This window comes from Pyrus communis, chromosome 2 (genome assembly GCF_963583255.1).
Source record: "Pyrus communis chromosome 2, drPyrComm1.1, whole genome shotgun sequence".
NCBI lineage: Eukaryota > Viridiplantae > Streptophyta > Magnoliopsida > Rosales > Rosaceae > Pyrus > Pyrus communis.
The window spans coordinates 2,753,349-2,778,595 of NC_084804.1; the positions used below are offsets into that span (position 1 = coordinate 2,753,349).

The 25,247-nt window shown below is 38.6% G+C and overlaps 2 protein-coding genes and 1 pseudogene across 3 annotated transcripts; all 3 read left to right on the plus strand.

Annotated features, from left to right (window-relative positions):
- Window positions 1–1,495: 1,495 nt before the first annotated feature.
- Window positions 1,496–10,803, plus strand: LOC137726579 (mediator of RNA polymerase II transcription subunit 16-like). 2 transcript variants are annotated; one of them, XM_068465512.1, is made up of 17 exons: window positions 1,496–1,928; window positions 2,659–2,727; window positions 3,070–3,158; window positions 3,587–3,699; window positions 3,871–3,972; window positions 4,219–4,309; window positions 4,425–5,021; window positions 5,481–6,099; window positions 6,189–6,268; window positions 6,447–6,529; window positions 7,346–7,582; window positions 7,969–8,131; window positions 8,439–8,956; window positions 9,183–9,359; window positions 9,590–9,967; window positions 10,054–10,229; window positions 10,430–10,803. In XM_068465512.1, exons 1-16 carry the CDS (start codon window positions 1,678–1,680, stop codon window positions 10,198–10,200), a joined length of 3,714 nt encoding a protein of 1,237 aa, XP_068321613.1. In that variant the 5' UTR covers window positions 1,496–1,677; the 3' UTR covers window positions 10,201–10,229; window positions 10,430–10,803. The 2 variants fall into 2 exon arrangements, with proteins under 2 accessions (XP_068321613.1, XP_068321614.1); XM_068465513.1 differs by lacking the exons at window positions 1,496–1,928; window positions 2,659–2,727; window positions 3,070–3,158 and having other exon boundaries at window positions 3,584–3,699; window positions 4,224–4,309.
- Window positions 10,804–11,950: 1,147 nt separating this feature from the next.
- LOC137726731 (uncharacterized) lies at window positions 11,951–15,740 on the plus strand. The gene is made up of 12 exons (XM_068465687.1): window positions 11,951–12,411; window positions 12,496–12,580; window positions 12,688–12,818; window positions 12,901–13,003; window positions 13,125–13,139; window positions 13,462–13,607; window positions 13,703–13,892; window positions 14,096–14,170; window positions 14,393–14,509; window positions 14,894–14,938; window positions 15,154–15,252; window positions 15,375–15,740. The coding sequence occupies exons 1-12, from the start codon at window positions 12,101–12,103 to the stop codon at window positions 15,393–15,395; spliced, it is 1,338 nt and encodes a 445-aa protein (XP_068321788.1). The 5' UTR covers window positions 11,951–12,100; the 3' UTR covers window positions 15,396–15,740.
- Window positions 15,741–17,832: 2,092 nt separating this feature from the next.
- Window positions 17,833–24,174, plus strand: LOC137726583 (disease resistance protein RUN1-like; annotated as a pseudogene).
- Window positions 24,175–25,247: the final 1,073 nt, after the last annotated feature.

The following is a 25,247-nucleotide window of genomic DNA, read 5'->3' on the forward strand; positions in this document are numbered from 1 at the left end:
TAAAGGATAAAGTGAATAGTACCAGGATTGACTTTTTAGTGTAAAAATGTAGTTTTTCGTTAAAGTGAACAGTATTATGGGCTTTTCGTTAAAACTCCCTTAATTCAATTGTTAATCTTGCAAGTGGTATTTGTCTAAACTAAATCATTTTCAAAGATTAATATCTAGTTTCCTAAAAATAGAACGCCCTAGATTTCACAAACTTAGTGCATACAAATTACAATCACATTAAAGCATATATAATTGTAGTGTTAGACAGAGAAGCACATCACCAGCCAGCACAACAATGTCTCCTCCTTCCCAGTCAGACCAAGAAACTGTCGACTCCTCCCTCCCTCCTCTCTCCCTCTCTCTCTCTCTCTCTCTCTCTCTCCTAATTGTTTAAGAAAATATTCCCTCTCTCTCTCTCTCTCTCTCTCTCTCTCTCCTAATTGTTTAAGAAAATATTTTTATTCAAGTTTCTATAAGTGGTGGGTAGGATGCGACCTTTTTATTTTCGAAATTTAATTTTACATTAACCAATCACTTTAATATTTTGCTTCATAACAAATATAGATTACCAATACAACGCATTCATTGTTGTCACTTAAAAGAAAGCTATCCGCTAATATTTTTTGCCTTTTCTAAGTTTGTGTATTTGAGATCAATTTTTATCCATAATAATGTTTTTATGGATAACGCCACTCATAAGGTCACACGAAGGGTGGAGCCAAGAATTTTAAAAGGGGTGGGCAAAATTTAAATTGTTGGACTTGAAAGGTGCAGTGACATAAATTGAATTTTAAAAAAATATGACTTTTGTGCACTAGATAAGGGCAAAGTTGAAGTAGCAATATATTCACACACTCTTGTTAATTTTTTTATTTTTATTTTTAATCCATTCGATGCAACGGTTGAAAACTAAAAGGGATATATAAAAGGTAAAAATAAGTGTATTGATAGCACCGTTCAATGTTGAAAGCAGGTTGGCATGGGCTAATTGTCAAAAGCCTCAAATTATGTACTACCAAAATGTCAAAGGCTGCATAGCTCCTCCCTTGGTCACACATTCCACACGCAGGACCAATGTGTTGGAGAAAGTCCTTGGTTTGGAAGCCACGCAGTGCGCGAGATACCCGTCAAACTCGCGATTATTTATGCGTTTGTCGTTGTATGACCGACGCGATTCGAAAGAATAGACTCGTTATTTTCTTTTTACATTGGTGTTCCACAAGACCTTAAATCGGTCACACTCCAATACAAGGAGTCTCATTTTTCGTTAGTACGATCAGATAAGTGAAGTGATTCACGCTTAAAAAATAAAAATCCAGGGAAGACAAGATGTTGACACCCAAAAATTAAAATCCAACACCACCAACGCCTGGAAATTGGGTTTTGGAACCACATGCCTTTGTCTACCACCCAAAAACCCTAAAAAAATATCAACCAAAATTGCCTGGAGCCTGTCCTCAAAAGCAAAAACAGAAAACAAAAATTCAATCTTCCAATCCAGTCTCTCTCTCTCTCTCTCTCTCTCAACATTTTCAAACATACACACCAACCCCACTACTCTCTCTCTCTCTCTCTCTCTACACAGTGATACCTGTCGCCTTCAATTATAACTTTCCACCACTCACATTCTTCTCTCTCTCTGCTTTGTGATTCGTTGTATATATAATTTTTTAGGGTTTAGGGGTAATGAGTCAAGTGAAGGACTCTGACGACGAGCCTGTGGCTCATTCCCTTGAGAGCGACAAGCCCGAAACGGGGAGTATTGAGAGCATTGGAGGAGGGGGAGAAGACGAAGAGGAAGAGCCGGTGGACGAGCCCGACGATCCCATGGAGGAAGACGCAGTCAACCCCGCCGCCGTCTTCTGCATCAGGCTCAAGCAGCCCAGGTCCAATTTGCAGCATAAGATGAGCGTCCCCGAGCTTTGTCGCAATTTTAGGTAAATTTTGAAATTCGAGCTCCAGTCTGTTAGGTTTTGAGTTTTGTTCATTGAATTATGCTTCTTTTTATTGGGGGTGATTGCAGTGTGTTTAGATTTTGGTTTCGAAGCGGTACGACAAATATAAAGAGAATATTTGTATCGGTTTGAGCTTTGTAGTTGTGTGTTAAAGGAGAAAAATTCAAAATTTTCTGAAATGAAAGAAGAAATTGTTGTTATATAGTGTATACCGAGATGGGAAGGAGAGAAAAGTTGTTGACTTTGAAATGTGGAGAGAGAAGGATTGATATTGGGGGATTCTACGGCGGGTGGTTCCAAAATTTTAGGTCTTTATTGATTTAGTTACGCCATTGCTCTATGAACCGTTACCAATCAATAACTTTCTATGATGTAAATAAAGGTGGACATGAGAATTTTTTTGCACTGGATAATGGCTGCTTCATTCTTACAACTCAGGAGAACTTACCTCCTCTCTTCACTTTGTAATTCAATCGTTAGTTTTAATACTAATTTCCTGCCTTAGTCTGAGAGGTGTATGAGTTATCAGCTTTGTGATGGTCAAGGTAACTAGAACTCTGGAAACGAGAAGTATAAAGGAAAGGTAGTTGGAATAGATATTACTTCCTTAATACCATGATACTGCTAAATTGTCCTGGCCATCTTACATTTATGTTTTAAGTTACGTACAGAAGATTTGGCTTTATGTGTAGTCTTTTTATTGTTTCTCCAGTGCTGTTGCATGGTGCGGGAAGCTGAATGCCATCGCTTGTGCATCAGAAACTTGTGCAAGTATTCCAAGGTTAGTATTGCTTGTTTGTGATAATATGCGTGATTATGGAACCTGGCATTTATTTTTCTTAGTTGGACCTCAGAAAGCACTATGAAAAGAAAAGGATGAATCCTTATAGAATGTTAAGAATTGTAGTTACTTTTCAAAATAGAACATCTTCCCTCCCTTCGTATAGGGTCCAAATGGATCATCAAGGAATCTCTAGAGTGTAAAAACTAGGCAGCCTGGTTGGTGGGCACTAAGCTTGCTTAAGTTTGGCCTATATTTTATTTTATTTTATTTTCTCCCTATTAATTAGTTACATTTGTGTACAGTTATGACAATTCTTTTTTGTTATGGATTTTTCTGTAGTTCTAATGCAAATGCACCTTTTTGGATTCCCATTCATATCGTGATCCCAGAGCGACCAACTGAGTGTGCTGTGTTCAATGTCAATGCAGGTACTTAGATGATTTATTTGCTTTTATAAGAGCCTTTGGTTCTTTAGATTCTTTGCCTAAGTTTTCTTCACTGCAAATTATGCAGTGAATAGCTTGATAATTAACTATGAAGGCTTTATAATTCTCTTTTGACTTGCTTAATGCCAATATGTTTTTGCTATGAACATCTACATATGTCAAATTCTTTTCCTCTCTTGCATACGAAGTTGTTTTTTAGCATCCGCGGTCAATAGTTATTACCTGCTAGTTCATTAGGTGTTCAAATCCTATCTCATTTGGATGACAATTCCCTCCTGAGAGTTGGCATATGTTTTTGCTTGTCTTTTTCATTCGATGCTAGGTTAGGAAGACCTTTGATGTTTTGCTTTTGCTTTCCTAAATGTTGGTTATAATTCTGTGAACCAAGATGGTTTTCAATGATTTTTCAGATTCTCCTCGTGATTCTGTTCAGTTTATTGAATGGTCTCCTACTTCTTGCCCTCGTGCCTTACTAATTGCCAATTTCCATGGGAGAGTAACGATCTGGACTCAGCCTTCTCAAGTAAGCTAGACTTGTTGTACTGATTTCTTCTTATGTAGATAACTTTTCCCCTTGCAAGCTTTTGATGTGGCTTTTCCACTAACAGCTAAATTTCAATAATCTTGGCCAATTTTCCTTTCTATTTTATTTTATAAATATTAAGAAATGTTTATATTTGATCTATCTGTTTAGGGGCCAACTAATCTCGTACGCGATGCCAGCCGCTGGCAACGAGAGTATGAATGGCAGCAGGATATTGCAGTTGTTACAAAGTGGCTGTCAGGAGTGTCCCCAGTAAGCAATTTTGTTGTCTGCTACTCATTTGGTTTTTAAAGATATTTTTGTGTTTCTTGTTCTGCCCATCTGAATGTATTTTGTTCTTTGAAAGGTAACATTTTAGCTTGCTTATTGTTTATATGAACTTCGCATTTTATGTCTGCTGGTGTGACTGCGGTATCCTTTTTTCAGATGATATTGATGGTTAATGTTTTTTTTGATCTTTTTATTTTATTTATTTATTTTTTATTTTTTATGAACCAGTATAGGTGGCTTTCCTCAAAATCAAGTACATCCTCTAATGCAAAGTCAACTTTTGAAGAAAAATTTCTTTCACAGCAGTCTCAAAATTCAGGTTTTTTTCCTTCATTGCAACCTCTCTTAATTTCAAGTTTCCTTATATTCCCCTTTTTTCATTATAGAATGTATGAACGGTGGTATCTGATGCAATATTTTGTTATTTGTTTCAGCTAGGTGGCCCAGTTTTCTGTGCGTCTGTTCTGTTTTCTCTTCAGGCTCTATTCAGCTTCATTGGTCCCAGTATCCTCCTAATCAGACTAGTGCTGCACCAAAGTGGTTTCAAACAAGCAAGGGACTCTTGGGTGCTGGGCCTAGTGGGATCATGGCAGCTGATGCTATCATAACAGACAGTGGTGCCATGCATGTCGCAGGCGTTCCAATTGTAAACCCATCTACGGTTGTTGTTTGGGAGGTTGCTCCTGGCCTAGGAAATGGATTTCATGCAACTCCAAAGATTAGCACAACTGATGGGGTCCCACCTTCAATGAATCCACCCAATTGGGCAGGTTTTTCCCCTTTGGCTGCATATTTGTTTAGCTGGCAAGATTATCTATTATCTGAAGCAAAGCAAGGGCGAAAGCAGACAGATCCAGATTTCAGTGATACTGTACCACTTCATTGCTCTCCAGTTTCTAATTTTTCAGCATATGTGAGTCCCGAGTCTGCATCTCAATCTGCAACTACCACTACATGGGGATCTGGAGTTACTGCGGTTGCCTTTGATCCAACCCGTGGTGGTTCTGTCATAGCTGTTGTCATAGTTGAGGGTACTAATTGTCTTCTTCCTTGAAAACCTTTTTTTCCTCTATTCCTTGTGTTTGGAATTCAATTGCAAGTTGTTGGTGTAACGAAGCATGCATTTATTTGTTTATTTGTTAATCTTTTCTAATCCAGATGTACTTTTTTCCTAAAAATTTCTCAGAAAATTGGTTTGTTAGAGTTGTAATTTTGAACAACATAAGCCAGTGTGTCATTGTTTCTCGTTTTCGTACAATCTTTGTTTCCATACTTCTTTGTTCTTGTTGAGTGGTAGTCTTATGTATTTTCTTGCCTTTTAAAAAGTACTTTTTCCGCTTTATTATTGCAGGACCTTTTGAATGGACCTCCTTGCCATCTTTTCTGCCTTCTGTTCAATGTTTTTTTTTTTTTTTTCCTGATTAGAAACTAAGTTTGCTTAGAAATATGTCTGAACTATAGTAGTTGCATGAATTGATTCATGAGTGCAGGACAATACATGTCTCCTTATGATCCAGATGAGGGTCCATCAATTACAGGATGGAGAGTGCAACGCTGGGAATCATCACTTCAGCCTGTTGTTCTTCACCAAATATTTGGAAATCCTACTTCCAGTTTTGGTGGGCAGGCACCAATGCAAACTGTTTGGCTATCCAAAGTGGACACAAGCATACAACCAACTAATGATTTTAAAAGTCACCAAGCAGCAGCGACAACAGCAACCACTGATGCAAGGAAGACTCCTGATTCTGGCATAGAGAAAGTAAAACGAGTCAGTTTTGATCCTTTTGACCTGCCAAGTGATGTTAGAACACTTGCTCGAATAGTCTATTCTGCTCATGGTGGTGAGATTGCTGTTGCTTTCCTCCGGGGTGGGGTTCACATCTTCTCTGGTCCGAACTTTGCACCTGTTGATAACTACCAGATTAACGTTGGATCTGCGATTGCTGCCCCTGCCTTCTCGTCGACAAGCTGCTGCTCAGCTTCTGTTTGGCATGATAGTGGTAAGGACCGTACAGTTTTAAAAATAATACGTGTTCTTCCTCCTGCTGTTCCAAGCAGCCAAGTGAAGGCAAACTCGTCAACCTGGGAACGGGCCATTGCCGAAAGGTACTTCTTCCACCTTGATAAACCATGAATCCCTGAAATGAGTTTTTATGGATGTGTAAGTTATGACAGATTGATGGTCATCATGGCAGGTTTTGGTGGAGTCTTTTGGTTGGGGTTGATTGGTGGGATGCTGTTGGCTGTACACAGAGTGCTGCCGAGGATGGCATTGGTAATAATTTGGGATTCTTTTTGGTGGTATTGTTGTGTGACTGATAAATAGCAAAGTAGTTCTTGAAAGTTTAGGAAACAAATGATAGGTCTCCAATCCATTATAAATGTGTTTTATAGAAAAATTCTTCGTAAATGATGTGCACAACCTTCTGATTGTGGTTTTTTGTTTGTTGCAGTTTCTCTGAACAGTGTCATTGCAGTACTGGATGCAGATTTTCATTCTCTTCCTTCTACTCAGCACAGACAACAGTATGGTCCTGTAAGTTTTTAGCTATGGCGCAGATTTTTCAAGATGCTTATAGATTTTCTTGTAAGTAAATGACAATTAGGACCAAAGGTGTCATTTTAGTGAAATTATTTGCTGCATTTTCCAATATTATAAATCTTGATGCATTAACATTTTATTACTCAATCTCAGAGATATTTTGTTCATAATTACTCTAGTGGGTGGCTATAGAATTTTGATAAAATTTTTCAGATATGATGTAATATATTTTGTTTGTGCAAGTAGTGATATATGCTGAATTTTAAATGAATTCATGACCCATAATTTTTTTCTTATATGAATGGCCTCGTGGTGGTAGTGTTGAAAATTCTTATCTGAAATTTAAAAGAAAAAGAAAAAGGACTTTTTCTGTTAAAGCCAATTGACAGTACAAGTAAGAGATGTTGACAGTTCTACTTGCCAAGCAAAAGATCACCTAGATGGCCTCCCTGTTTCCCATGTTGGAGATTGTAATTGTAAAAGTATCTTGGCGTGTCATATAAGAAAAGTTGTTTCAGAATATTTTAAGACAGATTGCATGGGAAACTGACTAAAATGGGAAATGGCTAGATTATAATTAGAAGCTGAGGCATTGCGCATGACTTTTTGGCCTAAAGACTCAAGTTTTCAATCAACGTTTCATGCTGTTGCATGGCACGTATGTTATCCTTTTCTATTCCTGTTTTTAGGTTCAGCCTTTCAGGACAGGGTTAAGTAGTTCATGCATCCTTATCGTTGCAGCTTCAGTTTCACATCTTTGTTGACTACTTTTGGTGATTGACTCAGAAAATTATATCTGTTTTGATGCAGAATCTCGACAGGATAAAGTGCAGGCTACTGGAAGGTACAAATGCACAAGAAGTTAGGGCGATGGTTCTTGACATGCAAGCGCGGTTGTTGCTTGATATGCTTGGGAAGGGAATAGAATCAGCGTTAATAAATCCATCTGCTTTGGTACCAGAGCCATGGCAGGCGTCTGGCGAAACGTTATCAGGCATTGATCCTGAAGCAATGGCTGTTGAACCAGCACTAGTTCCACATATTCAGGTTTTCTGTTGAAACTTGATTGTTAAACTTCTTAAACTTATGTTTTCTCTTGTTGAGAGTTATGCACTGCAAAATGATCACGTTTGACAAACAACTGGTGGTTTCTTGCATTTTAATTGGTGGTTTTTGCCATATGTATTTTAAATATAGTCAACAATGTGGGATCCAGTCATATAGGTGCATGATTGTGGGTTATGCCCTTGCCCACATTTCTATGAAATAAATAATAGAAAGACTAGTAATGCGCTAGTTTGGGCTTCTAAATCCCAAGTATGGATATGGAGATGGTTAGTTGAACCTTCCTCCAGTCAGCTCACGTGTGCTGGGATATTGTTTGTTTATGATTTCTTCAAATCTCACTTGCCTAATCTATCCACATAACACAGGCTTACGTCGACGCAGTTCTTGATTTAGCTTCACATTTCATCACTCGCTTGCGGCGCTATGCAAGTTTTTGTCGCACACTGGCGAGCCATGCTGGAGCTGGCAGCAATCGCAATATGGTGGCTAGTCCTACCCAAAGTTCGGCTTCTCCTGCAACCAGTCAGGGTCAGTATGCATTCTTCTACTCTTTATGGAAACCAAAGATGTTTTTTCTAGAGTTGGATTCAGATGCAAAAGAAGTTTGAAAAAAAAAAAATCGCATTGAAATAATGGTTTACATCAGGATTGACCAGATATGGTTGTTCTAAATCCCAAAACCATTTGGAAGTTAGACTTACTCAGGAGGTGTTTGCTGATTATTTATGTTAGGAGAATCGGGCATCATTCAAATTTTATATTTATATATTTATTTCTTATTTTGCATTGTCTGCAATGCAGCATTTCTTTGACAACGTAGTGCTACGTTTTTCAGGGGGTCAAAGTGGAACACCAACATCAACAGGAAACACCCAGATGCAAGCTTGGGTTCAGGGTGCAATTGCAAAGATTAGTAGCACCTCTGATGGAGTTTCCAATTCAGCTCCAAACCCCATTAGTGGACCGTCCTCCTTCATGCCAATAAGTATCAATACAGGAACATTTCCTGGCACACCTGCTGTTAGGCTAATTGGGGATTGCCATTTCCTTCATAGGCTATGCCAGCTTTTGCTTTTCTGTTTTTTCTTTCGGCGAGCTCAGCTACCCCGTTTCTCTGGGGGAGCACAGAGAAATACTGATGCAAATATGCAAAAGCCACAGCCTGGCGCATCTGGAAAGGCGGAGGAGGTCAGTTCTGTTTCTGCAAAATCATCTACAACCATGGTCAGACCGGAGGAGGGTCAGGTAGCTCGGCCCGGTCAGATACCTGGAGCAAAAGGAGTTGAAGAAGGACCTGCTGGAAGGTCAAGATTGGGTGCTGGAAATGCTGGTCAGGGTTACACTTTTGAGGAGGTAGAAATCGATGCTCTCTTCTTCCTAGATCTCTCACAAAATATTACATGTTGCCTTAGTTGTCCATATCTGGTTTAAATCATTTGATTTGTGAACTGTGAATGGGATTTTCAATCTTAATGTCTCATTTTTGGACATTTTCAATTAATTGGATAATTCCATTCATCAAAGAAAATTGATAAGCAGAAGGTAGAATGACATAATGCACTCTGTTGCTGTCCTGCAGGTGAAAGTCCTTTTCCTCATCCTTATGGATCTTTGCCGGCGAACAGCAAGCCTGGCACATTCATTGCCAGTTTCTCAGGTGGGAAGCAGCAACATTCAGGTTCGGCTGCATTATATCGATGGCAATTATACTGTACTTCCGGAGGTTGTTGAAGCATCCCTTGGCCCTCATATGCAGGTATAGTAGTATTTCCTAAAATACCACTCATGATGATGGGAGTTGCACGGATTCTGCTCTTGTTAATAATGCTGCTAAACTCAATGCCTGCAACTTTATTCTGTTAGAGGATTAACTTTCTTGTTTACTGGTTGTTTAAAATTCTGTACAGTAATTTTAGTTAATTTTTTAGTGTCAATTACAATCTAAAATCTCACAGTTACAATCTTTTTAACTGATTGGCTATACAGAATATGCCCCGGCCTAGAGGTGCAGATGCTGCTGGTCTGTTACTCCGAGAGTTAGAACTCCACCCTCCAGCCGAAGAGTGGCATAGGCGCAATATGTATGGTGGGCCTTGGTCTGATTCAGATGATATGGATCCTCAAGATGATACCCCCAAGCTATGTAATTCTTCAGACCCACCTGATTCCGGATCTTTGGAAAGTTGTGATGTTTATTATGGAGCCCATGGCCTGTGGCCAAGGAAGCGCAGGATGTCTGAAAGAGATGCAGCTTTTGGCCTAAACACTTCAGTGGGTCTGGGGGCATATCTTGGTATAATGGGATCACGGAGAGATGTTGTTACTGCCGTATGGAAGACTGGTCTAGAAGGGGTTTGGTACAAGGTTTGATATGAAAAGTCCATGTTTTTTGTTTCCCCATCTTAATAGTGTGATTCTTTGAATCTTATTTTCTACTCGTGTGCATGCAGTGCATAAGATGTTTGCGGCAGACTTCAGCTTTTGCTTCCTCAGGTGCTACTACTCCAGCGAATCAAACTGGGCGGGAGACTTGGTGGATCAGCCGCTGGGCTTATTGCTGTCCTATGTGTGGCGGAACATGGGTTCGAGTTGTATAGATGACTGAACTGACTGTACTATTTATTAGGTGAGTTCCTAATCCTTTTACACATGCATAAACCGTTGCTGATCATTGACAGAGTGGTATTGCTGATGGTTGACGACTGAGTCATATGCTGTGCATATTGGTTGAACTTTTTGTCTTGTTTTCAAAAATGCTTCGGAAAGCTCTCCATATCTCTGCATCTGCTGCCGAGTTTTCATTCTTATAGGGTTTCTATTTTGCAGGTTGTAAATTCTTGCCCTGATCACCTTGATGGATCCATTTGACCTGTAGTGAGAACATAACTTATGACACGCATGTACAAATGTTAATAGCTGCCGCTGGGGAACGTTGTTGAGACGGTAGCCTCGGCAAAATCCTGTCGTGAATTTTCGTTCCTACGGGACTGAAGGGCTCGTTTGATTTATTAGGTTGCTAGTTTTGTAGTTTTAACAGTAGACTACTAATAACATGAACTTTGCCGTTCTTCCGGGCGTGGGGGGTGTCAAGTCAGGTGGGTTGGTAGGGTTTCTGTATTGTCTGTTGTAAATTTTTTGAAGCAGATCAACATATTACTCTCTTTTTTCCTAGTCATGATTAATAAAGCATCACATTTCAAGTCATTACAAAATCTAACCATATGAATAATTTGATGCAATTTTAGTTAGTTAAAATGACAAATGCCTTTCCACTCCTAATAGCATCGAGACATTTGATACGATTTTGTGTAATTCTTATTAGTTGGTGTTAGGGTGTGTAGAAAGGTTTTTGTTACGTGGAAAATTAAGCGACATAAATAAATCAGAGTGTGAAAGGAGGAAAAGTGTACGGGATTCAACTCCTTCTAGCTATTTTTGGAAGAGGATCCTTTGCGGATCCACTTTGTGGGGTTTCTAAGGATTCTCACATTCTAGCCGTTCATCGTACATCGTGCGGTTGGTTTTTGTCAGGTACTATTTATATTTAATTTTAAATAAAAAAAATTCAAATGATTTCTAATCACACGATGCACGATGAATGGTTAAGAAATGAGGATCCTTCGGATCCATGCAGATCCAAATTTGCTATTTTCGTCTGGCACTTAGGAAGTAGGTTATACGTGTCTACTAACCAACTTTTAGTCTAGTTATAGTTCGCTTTTAAATTTTTTGAACAATTTGAAGCTTAGACTCCATAGATGTGCTCGCTTATCATCTAGCTTCTAGCTTTGTTAATGAGGGTTGGTTGTGTTGGTAAGGATCATTTTGTTCGCTAAACCAAGACTTGGTTCGAATCTCGTTGTTGGAATTCTCCCTTGGTGAGCAATCCCTCTTACTCCTTCGGCATCAAAGAGACTTGTCTTCGGTAATCTAACCTACCAAGTAGCCTAACTTTTAAAACAATTTTCACCATTCAATTTCTTCGAGTGAATCTTAGAGTCAATTCTTCACCCTTCATTTTTCAAACTACTAATGTAGTCTTCTATTGAAGAAACATTGCTTATTCTAGTGATAGTTCGTTTTTTAGGTTGGAACACTTTAAAAGTGAATTTCGAATGTGTCTTATGTATCTATTAACTAATTTTTACTCTAAACATAATTTTCTTTTGAATATGTTATACAAAGTCTACTAACTAGTTTTTAATCTCATGATATTTCTCTTTTTCAATACTGAAACAATTTAGTGTCAAGTTCAAATCTCACCTCCACTTTTTCATCGAAGAAAAGTAAACATTTACATACATGTCTCGTTAAAATACATTTTACCGCCATCATATTTATTTACCGGAGTTTCTGAAGTGGTAAAAAGTTAAAACGATAAGGAGTTACTGTTAACACAACAAAAGTCGTTGAAAAAGGTGTTACTGATTTCACAAGCGCGAAAATTCGGTTAATCTCGACGGACGCCGGCGAATCGACGACGACGAGGAAACAGCGATGAGCAGCGGTCAAGGTGGACCCCACTCCCTGGCCTTCCGGGTGATGAGGCTGTGCAAGCCCTCATTCCAGGTGGACCCCATTCCCCTCCTTCTCGACCCCGCCGATCTCGTCGTCGGCGAGGACATTTTCGACGACCCGATGGCAGCCGCGCAACTCCCCCGCCTCCTCGACGTCCACGACTCCTTGAACCCCTCCTCATCGGCCTTCTCTGACTCCTCGGATCTCACCTACCGCACCCGGTTCCTCCTCCACCACCCCTCCGACTCCATTGGCCTCTCTAGCCTCCTCGTCCTCCCCCAAGCCTTCGGGTCTCTCCCTCTCTCTCCCTCTCTCCCTCCCTCCTTACCCACATTTTAATTTCTTGATTTGTTAATAAAGTTGTGATTTTGCAGAGCAATATACTTAGGGGAGACATTTTGTAGCTATATTAGCATCAATAACAGCTCCAATTTCGAAGTCAAGGACATTATAATCAAGGTTTTAATCTCAAATTCTTGGACTTTATTTTCCATTATTCCCTAATTATTCGATGTTGAATTAATTCACTGCAATTTTTAATCTTTTGTTAATTTTGCTAATTGCAGTCGGAAATGCAAACTGAAGGGCAGAGACTTGTGCTGCTGGACACGTCGAATTCGCCGGTTGAATCCATACGTGCAGGCGGCCGTTATGACTTCATTGTTGAACATGATGTCAAGGAACTCGGAGCTCACACGTAAGCTCTCTTCCTCAGGCCTCGAAACTCATGTTTTATGATTTTGTTGTTTGTTTATGTTAAGGTTGTGGAATCTCTTTAGGTTGGTTTGCACTGCATTGTACTATGACGGTGATGGTGAGCGTAAATATCTACCACAGTTCTTCAAATTCATTGTTTCCAATCCGCTTTCTGTCAGGACGAAGGTATTTTCCTTGCACATGCCATGGAATTTGCATGTGCAATTCAAATTTTCAATTCAAATGTGTGAAACAACCGCATTTAGTTAATCCTACTAAAACTAACAATTTGACTTTGATTTTTCAGGTCCTCGTTGTAAAGGTACGTTGAACTTCATTTGATTATTGGTTCTAAGTTTGTAAATTCCATCTTTTGGATACATATACAAGTTACATTGCTTTTTTCATATCTGTTGTGTTTAAATATATATTAATGATTTTCACCGGAAACATCAACATGTATTAATACGCCACACTGGATCAAACTTAGACATAGTGTCTCGTATGTGTTATACGGAGGCCACAGCATGTGCTTCATTGAATGGCATTCCTCTACTAGGATTTAATTATATTCTCTGCAGACTGTGATCTTGTTGATAACCTGTAAGAAATTAGCCTCCTATGATAAATGCATTTTATCACAGGAACTCACGCTTTTAGAAGCTTGCATCGAGAATCATACCAAGTCAAATCTTTTTATGGAACAAGTTGAGTTTGAGCCTGCTCAGCATTGGAGTGCAAAAATCCTAAAATCAGACGAACACCATTCCGAAAAGAATTCTCAAACAAGGTACAATATGGTTTGTTTTCTGTCGAATTTTGATCTTTTCTTGATGTTCCTCTTTCTTTTGTTGTTCATATTCTTTTGTTTTTTGTTGATGGTAGAGAGATATTTAAGCCACCAATTCTCATCAGATCTGGCGGAGGAATTCATAACTATCTTTATCAGTTAATATCACATGGTTCTGCCCACGGGAAAGTTGAGCGAAGCAATATTCTTGGTAAACTTCAGATAACATGGCGCACTAATCTGGGCGAACCTGGTCGCCTACAAACACAGCAAATTATGGGAACTGTGAGTGTTCATTTTTGAACATTAATATGGTTTGATTTTACAATTTTAACTTTTACAATATTGTTAGTTTTATTTCGACTAGGCAGGGAATTTAGAGTGCTTTACTAATTGTTATGTTTTGCATATATTATGAGAGATGTAAGTTCAACATGCTAGAGCTTAAAGTGGTATTAAACTTATATTCTTGATATACTCTTCTGCAGCCCATAACACGAAAGGATGTTGAGTTGCATGTTGTGGAGGTGCCATCTGCCATCAAGTTGGAAAGACCCTTTTCGGTAATTTTCATTCTTTTTGGTGTCTTATATATCCCTTGTCCATTAGAATTACTGCAGCTTGATTGTCTATGTAAATTCACCAATAGAGGTTTTTAGTGACTGTTGGACTTCGTACTTTGCAGTTCACCCTGTATATACGTCTTGTTTTTGTCATTCTTCAGTTAATAGAAGTCACTGACTAATGCAATTATTTGGAACTGAGCAAGTAAAAACTTCGTGCAGCTACACTTGAATTTAGCAAATGAGACAGATGAGGAACTTGGCCCTTTCGAAGTTTGGTTATCACAAAATGATTCACGTGAGGAGAAGGTGGTTGTGATTAATGGTCTTCAAACAGTGGTAATGCTTTAAATCAGCTTTCAGATTTTGATTTTGATAAGTATGCCCCAAGTTTATAACATTTGTCATTTTACGCTGTCCCAAAGTCTGCTTCTATATACAATTTTAGATGCTATCATAGTAATATCTTGTCCAAGCCCTTGTTATAGGGTTTGTCGGTGCCTTTTTTTCATTTTCGACTGCTTATAGTGACCTCAATATTTTAACAGACCCAGTATACTCTCTGAACCTTGTGATCCGTCAGTTAGATTACATAAGTTTACTTGATGAAAGATAAATTAGGAACCAAGGATTACATATTTGAACTCATACTGTTAAATTCAAAATATTTAGCATCTCACTTGTTGTTATATTACTAATTTATGAATTCGAATCCACAAACAGGTTTTGCCGAGGGTTGAGGCGTTTGGTTCCACAAATTTCAATCTGGTACGGAGAATAATTTGACCAGCACCTTATAGATTCAGTTTAAACATCTTTGGTAAATGATAATCACAATGGAGATGATGCTCTCTAAACCCCGCAACCAATGTAACCAGTCATCTTCAACAATATAACATTGAGATTATTACCGTAAAAACAATTTGCCTTTCATAATTTCATCTGTTCGAGTATTTTCTTAGAGTAGCTGTTTTCTAATGCAGAACCTGATTGCCACTAAACTCGGAGTTCAGAGGATCACGGGCATTACTGTGTTTAACATAAGAGAGAAAAAGTCATACGACCCTTTGCCAGATATGGAGGTTAGTCTCTTTTGGATAAAACATTTGTGAATTGTGCTAAAATAGTTGGTGCCATCTAAACTGCAACTCTTAATGCTTTTGGTTTTCATTCTATTCTGATCAACCTTCCGCACTTGTTGCAGATTTTTGTGGATCTCGACTAATCAATGCTTAGGTTTTACCGGTTTTGCTTCCCGTCTTGTGAGGGGATTATCAAACATGGAGCAGACGCCATGATCTGTCTCTTCAACGAGCTTTAATCAAGTTTCAAGTCCTATTACTGGTTGATATTTACCCTCCTCCGGCTTTCGATGACTTGCTTCGGTAATCTCTTCCTTCCCTAACCAAGCATTTGACGGTTTGATTACATTTAGGAACTATTGTATAGTTGAAAGATTAGAAAGACCGAAAACGTGCTTCACATCTAGTTGTGACTTGCGATGAAACGCACGTAGTCTAAAAGGAAATTACAGATTTCTGGTACATTTGCTTGGAAACTATTGTTACATCAGACGAACTCCATTTTTTCTCTCCCTCCATTTCTTGGAAACTTGCGATGAAACTATTGTTTCGATTCTTGATGCTGGTGAATCACATAATGATGGCCAGAGAGGCTGAAATGCCTCTGTAGATCTTCTTGGCCTTTGGAAGGGTGAACTGTCGTGACTTTGCAACTAGTTTCTCTTTTTTTTTTTTTTTTTAAACAAAAAAAAAAAACAGTTCATTTCTGCCGGCATGTTTAGTTGTTTACCCACATTCTCTTGACAAGTAACAAATAACAATGGGAAAGGAAAGATAACAAACGTATATCTTGAAAAGTAACAAATAACATTGACGAAGGAAGAATAACAAACATACAACGACCGGAATGGAGACATTTTTAATGAAATGCTATGTGAAATGTGGTAAACGGGGCCGGAGTGGGGACTTCGGTTTGTGATAGTTTAAGAGAGAAATTGGCTAGATACTTCTAGGTAGATCAAATGAATCAAAGAAAACTCAATAAACAAATAAAGAAAAGCGCGCACAATGAAAAAGAAATGCGTGGAAATCATGTCACATAGCCATTGGGGTATATGGGCCACTCACACATAATACCACATTTTATGGGTTGTTACTTGTTATACAATCCTTTCTTAAAATAATATTTATTTTCTTGTTAAAATGTCACATGAATTAAAACTTCGGAGAAACAACTCTGTACAGTTCTTTATTTATAATCCGTAGACACTCGTACAAAAAGGAGAAGAAATTACAGGAAATACGTACACGAGTTGAAATTAAACCAAATAGAAATGACAGCTCCAGATAATTATTCTTAACCGTTAAAATGTAAATAAGTTTCTCTCTTTCATGTTAAGCTTTTTTCATTTTAAAATTGAAAAAACAAAACCCACATATTTAGGAGATGTATTCAATTGAGATTTTGAGGGATTTTAATTCTTTTAATGAATCTAGGGTATTCAAATAGGATTTTAAGGAAGTCTTTTGAAATTCAAGGTGTATTCAATTATAATTTTAAGATAATTTATTAAAATCCTTAGAAATTTGGATATATTTAATTAGGATTTTAAAGAAGTTTATAATATTCTAAGTGTATTAAATTAGAAATTGATTTTAAAGAATTTGAGAAAGTTGAGGAATTAGAAGGAATTAGAGAGATTTCATAATGTATTTTAAGCATCCACAAATCTCACATCTTTCCATAAAATTTCGAAGGAATTGAATTAAAATTTTATATGAAATCTCTACAAATCAAATAAACTCCATAAAAATCCATAGATTTCTAAATCCATTAAAGTCCCTCAAATTCATCCCTCTTAAATAACCATGTGAATCTTACCCTCAAATGTTTCATAAGCACAAACTATCCAAGACGTTGTTCTCTCTTTGCAAATGCATCCTGCAAAACAAATCAAGCAACTAAAAAAAAACGAAAGGGTAAGTAACAAAGCTCAAAAATGTCATAAACAGGATAAAAATGGGCAAAAAAACATACAAACTCTGTCGCTAACCCTCTTAGCACCAATCAGAACCCCAATCCCAGGCAAAACCGCAAATCAGTTTAAAAACAAACCACTCCAAACAATTGATATCACAATGAAAGAAACCTAAAGTGCTGCCCTTTTTTTTTCACCGATGAAAAACCTGACAACAACACAAAAAAATACCACGACGATTGAACAAAAATTTGGGAGCAGCAGAAGAAAAAATGAAGAGCAAAACGAAATTACTTCTGAGAACGACACAGAAATAAAAAGCCGGGAAGAAAAAAAACAAACAAGCCCAACAAAGAAGAACGCATCAATCATCGACATCTGTCAGCAATGATACATGCCTTGTCACCAAAAATTAATTAAAAAACACAACCAACAAAATATCTAGAACATGGAAGAAAAAAAGGATAGAAAGGGGAAAGAGAGAGAAACAAATGCTGAGATTATCCATCACAAAAAAATAATTAAAAAATACTCATCACACACAACAATGCAAACTTCAGCATATTATTATATTTCGTAGTTTGTCGTTTTGAATGGATAATACAAACCGAATCCTACTCGTCCAAACCCAACCTTCACTCCTTAACTCTCTCTCTTGACCTCCACTCTTTCGCTCTCTTCCCCTTACCTTCACACTACATCCGGTTTTTCATTTTTTCATAGAAAAACTAATTAAAAAAATTTGAAAATTTTGAGTTTTAATAATTCGATGATCGATACAGCCATCTCTGTTTCCTTCCACTTTTCTCTTCATTAAGGTAATCTTCTTGTCTTCTTTAAGTAATCTTGATGTGGTAAAGTCTGTTTGTAGCTTCAATTTGTTTTTAATTTGGGCATTTGACTTCTACGGTTTTGGATTTGGGGTTTTCAATTTCGTGTTACATTTTGTTTGAAATTTGGAGTTTTTAATCATATGGTTCTTCTGTAATTCGTTTATTTCCTCCTCGAAGCTAGCAGACCCGAGCTCCTTCGCCTCCTCCTCAAACTCTCCCTGTGAAATCGGGACTTGCAGCCGAGGACGGAGAGCAGATACAACAATCAGAGGTTTCAAAACGACAATCCGCGCAGGAGATTTGGGAAATACCGAACTGTATCGAAATCCCGAATTTTTTTCGGAAATCCAGAAATTTCGGTTCGCCGGGTTTCAGAATCTCGTCCTTAAAATTTTCGGTTTGGAATTTGGGATACCATTTTTGGTTTGGGATCCCATACCGAACCAGCCCTCTTCAGTCAACTGCACCGCGTATATTTGTGGCGGGGTTTATTAATTATAAGAAGAAGAAAGTAGTTCCGCCAGAAAATGAAGGAAATGGACAACTGGTCGAGCTTAGGGAAGCTGTTAATCATGATGCTGGTGTTAGTGTCCTACCACTTGGCCCATCGCAATTCCGGTCGTCTTTGATCTCCTTGTATTCCTGCTTTGCTCCCTCGGCCTTGTCTTTCGGCAAATGGATATCTCCGTCCCCGATAAATCCTCGTCCTCGTCCCCTTCCTCAAAAGGTTGGCTTTACAATGTGTTCATAAGCTTCAGAGGCGAAGACACACGTAAAAACTTCACGGGCCACCTTTATGAAGCATTGACAAGGGCCGGAATCAACGCTTTTATTGACGACGAAGAACTAAAAAAGGGAGAAGATTTAAAAACCAAATTTGAGCGAGCAATCCAAGGTTCTAAGATCTCTATCATCGTCTTCTCTAGACAGTATGCAAACTCCAGCTGGTGCCTCGAGGAGCTGGTTAAGATCATGGAGTGTAGAAGAACGCTGGGGCAGTTAGTTTTGCCGATATTCTATGACGTTGATCCTTCGCATGTCAGGAAACAGACTGACAGTTTTGGAAAATTGTTTCTCGAACATATAGATGAAAAGAAGGTAGAGAGGTGGAGAACTGCTCTTACTGAAGCGTCGAATTTGTCTGGCTGGAATCTCAGAAACACTTTGGACGGGTACTTACTAGTTTCTTCTTTTATGAATTAAGGCTTTAACGTACCTTTGCTTGTCAGTCTCATGTATTATTTTTCTTAGTCCTCTGTTAATAAAATCATACGATAAAGCTTAAACTGTTAAGGCTACAGTAATCACAGCAGGGAAGCCGCGGGCGAATGGCTGTGTAGGGAAGGGAGGCTGTTTTTGTTTCTTTTTTAAATTTAAATTTAATTGATGTTTGCTAAGTTTAAACACAACACCTCAAAGAAAACTGTCTTAATTAAAATCTCTAGTCATGATAAGTAATTTTGTGTATTAGTTCAATGTCGTCTTATAGTTGTATAACAATCTTCGTTTTGCTTCTCACTTGACTATTGCCAGGCATGAAGCAAAGTTTATCAAGATGATTACTGAGGAAGTCACTAGGAAGCTAAACAACACATACTTAGACGTAGCACCCTACCAAGTCGGACTAGATTCTCGAGTGCAAGATATCAGTAATTATTTATGCATCGGAGATTCGGATGATGTTCGCATGATTGGAATTTTGGGCATGGGTGGAATAGGTAAAACAACGATTGCTAAGGCCATTTATAACAAATTTTGTGAAAGGTTTGAAGGTAAATGTTTCCTTGAAAAAGTGAGGGAAAAGAAACAAGAAAAATTGCAAAGACAACTTCTTTCTGATATCTTGCAAATGACCAAGATAGAGGTAAGCAGTGTTGCTGCAGGGACCGCCTTGGTAGGGGAAAGATTTCGACGCTTAAGGGTACTTGTCATAGTTGATGATGTAGACGATGTGAAGCAGCTACGTGAATTAGCTGGAAATTGCCACTATTTTGGCCCGGGGAGCAGAATCATCATCACAACTAGAATTGAACGTGTGCTAAAAGAATTTGCAATTGATGAGATATATCGGGAGAAAGGAATGGACCGAGAAGAAGCTCTTGAGCTCCTAAGTTGGCATGCTTTCAGAAGTAGTTGTTGTCCTAGTCAATATCTTGTGCTCGCAAGAGAAGTTGTCAATTACTGTGGAGGATTGCCGTTGGCTCTTGAAGTTTTAGGATCTACTCTTTTCAAACGAAGTGTAGATGAATGGAGAAGTGTATTGGATGAATTGAAAATGATTCCTCGTGGAGAAATTCAGGCACAACTGAAAATAAGCTACGATGGGCTAAATGATAATTACAAGAGGCGGATATTCCTTGATATAGCTTGTTTTTTTATCGGAATGGACAAGAACGATGTCATACAAATCTTGGATGGTTGTGGCTTTTATGCAACAACAGGAATCGAGGTCCTCCTTGACCGGTGCCTTGTAACTATTGGTAGAAAAAACAAGATTATGATGCATGATTTGCTTCGGGACATGGGCAGAGATATTGTGCATACAGAAAATCCCGATTTCCCCGGAGAACAAAGTAGATTGTGGCGTCCTGAAGATGTAAATGATGTATTGATAGACAAATCTGTAAGTACTTTCCCAATTGAACTTTATGTTAAACGTGTAAGCATATGTAAGTTAGTAATTGAACTTTTTTTTCGTGCAAAGCCTTCTCTTATTTGGAGTCTGTTTTCGGATAGCAGGGAACTGAAAAAGTTGAAGGGCTGGCTTTGGATTTGCCAAGTGTTAAAGAGATTAGTTTCAGTACTGAGGCGTTTAGAAATATGAAGAGACTGAGATTGCTCCAACTAAACTACGTTCGGCTCGCTGGGGGATACCAATGTCTTTCCAAAAAATTAAGATGGCTGTGCTGGCATGGATTCCCATTGGAGTTCATACCAATAGAACTGTGTCAACCAAACATAGTCGCTATCGACATGCGGTACAACAGCCTCAAACAAGTTCTTTGTGAGTATTCTGGGGTAAGTACAATGCGTAACCTGAACCAAATTAGGAATTATTTTTATGCTCTCTTTTATCTTCTTTTTGGATCTTAAATTTTTATTTCAATTTGGTTTTGCCTAACAGTTGCTTAATAAGTTGAAGATTCTGAATCTCAGCCACTCCCACAATCTAACACAATCTCCAGACTTTTCGAAACTCCCAAATCTTGAGAAATTGATACTCAAAGACTGTAAGGGGTTGGTTAAAGTTCACAAGTCCATCGGAGATCTCAAGAGTCTTGTGTTGGTGAATTTGAAAGACTGTAAAACGCTTAAGGCTCTCCCAAGGAGTTTCTACAAGTTGAAATCTGTCAAAACTCTTGTTCTCGATGGTTGTTCAGGATTCCGTAGCTTGTCTGAGCACTTGGGAAAAATGGCATCATTGGTCACTCTTTTTGCTGATGGGACGGCCATAAAAAAAGTACCACGTTCCATCGTACGATTGGAGAAGCTCGAGTGCTTATCTTTGAGTTACTTGAAGTGTCCTTTGCGGCTACCTTCCTTACGAGGCTTACGCTCTTTAAGAGACTTAATTTTGGTGGACAACAATTTAGAGGAAGTGCCTAATGATATTGGGAGTAGTCTACCTTGTTTACAGAGCTTACGTCTAGATAAGAATAATTTTCGGAGCCTTCCAAGCCTCAGTGGCCTCTCCATGCTTCATGCGCTATTCTTGATTGGTTGCAGAAACCTTGTCGAGATCACAGATTTACCAAAAAGTTTGGATATCCTGGAGATAGAAGACTGCTTTGCATTAGTAAGAATGCCAGATTTTTCAGGCATGCGGACACATGTGTATCTTGATTACCCCAAACCCGAGTCTCCAGCCTTGGACAGCGCGTTAAACTCATTGAGTTTGCACACCACCCCCCTTCACCTCCCGAGAAATTATTAGATGGTACCGTATCGTCACGTCAGCTCGTGATACTTCCATTCAAATTTTGACGTGTGTGTAGTTTTTCACAGCTGGATTTAAAAGCTTTTTTCAGTTTGGAAACAAAATTAAAAAATATTCCCAGCAACCACCCCTTTCGCCAAAACCCCAATTCCCCACCACCACCTTGACTCACTGCCATCAATTGACATGGCTGCCTTCCTCCTGAGAAATCACCTCCAATGTAATAAAAATGATTCCCCAGGCCCCCTTCAAAAGTTAATATGCACCTTCAACATCCAGCAATCATTCCTCTACAAAAATGGAGTCGTGCCGATTTCAACACCGTGAAAACCGAGAAAGCTAGCCTCATGAAAGGTACAAGCCCCACATTTCAAGCGGCCTAAGTTTTCTTCGGATTCTTTGCCTAAGTTTTCTTCACTGCAACTGATTCAGTGAATAGCTTGATAATTAACTGTGAAGGCTTTATAATTCTCTTTGGACTTGCTTAATGCCAATATGCTTTTGCTATGAAGTTATGAACATCTACAATGTGTCAAATTTCTTTTTCTTTCCAAGCAACTCTTGCATACGAAGTTGTTTTTTAGCATCCGCAGTCCAATAGTTATTACCTTGTAGTTCATTAAGTGTTCAAATCCTATCTCATTTGGATGACAATTCCCTAAACATTGGAAGAAGTTTCCTGGCAGTTGGCATATATTTTTGCATGTATTTTTCATCCAATGCTAGGTTAGGAAGACCTTTGATGTTTTGCTTTCCTAAATGTTGGTTCTAATTCTGTGAACCATGATAGTTTTGAATACATTTTGTAGATTCTCCTCGTGATTCTGTTCAGTTTATTGAATGGTCTCCTACTTCTTGCCCTCGTGCCTTACTACTTGCCAATTTCCATGGGAGAGCAACGATCTGGACTCAGCCTTCTCAAGTAAGCTAGACTTGTTGTACTGATTTCTTCTTATGCAGATGACTTTTCCCCTTGCAAGCTTTTGATGTGGCCTTTCCAGTAAAAGTGAAATTGCAATAATCTTGGCCAATTTTTCCTTTTTATTTTATTTTATAATATGATGAAATGTTTATATTTGATCTATCTGCTTAGGGGCCAGCTAATCTCATACACGATGCCAGCTGCTGGAAACGAGAGCATGAATGGCAGCAGGATATTGCAGTTGTTACAAAGCGGCTGTCGGGAGTGTCCCCAGTAAGCAATTTTGTTGTATGCTACTCATCTGGTTTTAAAAGATATGTTTGTGCTTCTTGTTCTGCCCATCTGAATGTACTTTGTTCTTTGAAATGTAACATATTAGATTGCTTACTGTTTATATGAAGATCGCATTTTATTTCTGCTGGTGTGACTGCAGTACGTATCCTTTTTCAGATAATGTTGATGGTTAATGATTTTTTTAATCTTTTTTTTTTTATGAACCAGTATAAGTTGCTTTCCTCAAAATCAAGTACATCCTCCAATGGAAAGTCAACTTTTGAAGAAAAATCTCTTTCACAGCAGTCTCAAAATTCAGGTTTTTTTTCCCTTCATTGCAACGTCTCTTAATTTCAAGTTACCTTATTTTCCATTTTATTTCTGCTGGTGTTCGATTGGTATCTGATGCAATATTTTGTTATTTGTTTCCGCTCGGTGGCCCAGTTTTCTGTGCGTTTGTTCTGTTTTCTGTTCAGGCTCTATTCAGCTTCATTGGTCCCAGTATCCTCCTAATCAGACCAGTGCTGCGCCAAAGTGGTTTCAAACAAGCAAGGGACTCTTGGGTGCTGGGCCTAGTGGGATCATGGCAGCTGATGCTATCATAACAGACAGTGGTGCCATGAATGTCGCAGGCGTTCCAATTGTAAACCCATCTACTGTTGTTGTTTGGGAGGTCACTCCTGGCCTAGGAAATGGATTTCGCACAACTCCAAAGATTAGCACAACTAATGGGGTCCCACCTTCAATAAATCCACCCATTTGGGCAGGGTTTTCCCCTTTGGCTGCATATTTGTTTAGCTGGCAAGATCATCTATTATCTGAAGCAAACCAACGGCGAAAGCAGACGGATCAAGATTTCAGTGACACTGTACCGCTTCACTGCTCTCTAGTTTCTAATTTTTCGGCATAACTGAGTCCCGAGGCTGCATCTCAGTCTGTAACTACCACTACATGGGGATCTGGAGTCTTTTCTAATCCAGATGTACATTTTCCCAAAAAAAATCTCCGAAAGTTGGTTTGTTAGAGTCTTAATCTTTTCTAAACAAGTGTGTCATTATTTCTCGTTTCCGTACAATATTTGTTTATCTTTACCTACCTTTGATTCTGGTGTAATATCGGAGTTTTATTCTGTCTGGCCAGTTAGGTAACGATAACCCTTTTTTTTCCTGATAAGAAACTAAGTTTTCTTAGAAATACGTCAGAACAATGCATGTCTCCTTATGATCCAAATGAGGGTCCATCAATTACAGGATGGAGAGTGCAACGCTGGGAATCATCACCTCAGCCTGTTGTTCTTCAGCAAATATTTGGAAATCCTACTTCAAGTTTTGGTGGGCAGGCACCAATGCAAACTGTTTGGCTATCCAAAGTGGACACAAGCATACAACCAACTAATGATTTTAAAAGTCACCAAGCAGCAGCGACAACAGCAACCACTGATGCAAGGAAGACTCCTGATTCTAGAACGCTTGCTCGAATAGTCTATTCTGCTCATGGTGGTGAGATTGCTGTTGCTTTCCTCCGGGGTGGGGTTCACATCTTCTCTGGTTCGAACTTTTGTACACTTAGTGGAATATTTAAGTCAAAAACTGGTGTCGGCATGTACAGCTCGATTGAGAGTTCAGGTGGACATTCCGGGTTGCGCGTGTCACCCAAAGCATTGTTAAAATTGGGTTCCACCCCCAATAATATCAATGGAATGTCCAACCTTAATTTTCAAAACTTCAAGATGAGGCGAAGGTGAAAATGAATAGATGGGACAATGATTTATGTATGAATTTGCAAAACGGACTAAAAACGTGAGTTTGAACCCACATTTTCTGTCAAAAATGCAAATTTTTTATTTTCGCTAAACATTTTCCATGAGCATAATGGAAAACTTTGTAAGGCATGTGGAAGTGGATTTACGATATATTGAGCAACAAATGTATATCTAGTATAATATTTAAGCTGAAAACTAAAAAAATAAGTGAAAAATATAGTAGTGAGACCCAAAAATAAGGTTCTACCCTCAAGAATCTTAACAGAAAGTCTTACCTTAATTTTCAAAACTTCATGGTGGGGCGAAGGTGAAAATAAATAGATTGAACGATGATTTAAATACGATCGAG

What these genes read in the sequence shown, in the direction of transcription:
- LOC137726731 (XM_068465687.1), top strand. Translation starts at nt 12,101, where the DNA reads ATGAGCAGCGGTCAAGGTGGACCCCACTCCCTGGCCTTCCGGGTGATG. An exon ending in AAGGAACTCGGAGCTCACAC is followed by an intron (nt 12,819 to 12,900) that starts GTAAGCTCTCTT and finishes GAATCTCTTTAG; the next exon opens with GTTGGTTTGCACTGCATTGT. An exon ending in GTTCCACAAATTTCAATCTG is followed by an intron (nt 14,939 to 15,153) that starts GTACGGAGAATA and finishes TTTCTAATGCAG; the next exon opens with AACCTGATTGCCACTAAACT.
- LOC137726579 (XM_068465512.1), top strand. Translation starts at nt 1,678, where the DNA reads ATGAGTCAAGTGAAGGACTCTGACGACGAGCCTGTGGCTCATTCCCTT. An exon ending in TGTGTTCAATGTCAATGCAG is followed by an intron (nt 3,159 to 3,586) that starts GTACTTAGATGA and finishes ATGATTTTTCAG; the next exon opens with ATTCTCCTCGTGATTCTGTT. An exon ending in TGCTGCCGAGGATGGCATTG is followed by an intron (nt 6,269 to 6,446) that starts GTAATAATTTGG and finishes TGTTTGTTGCAG; the next exon opens with TTTCTCTGAACAGTGTCATT.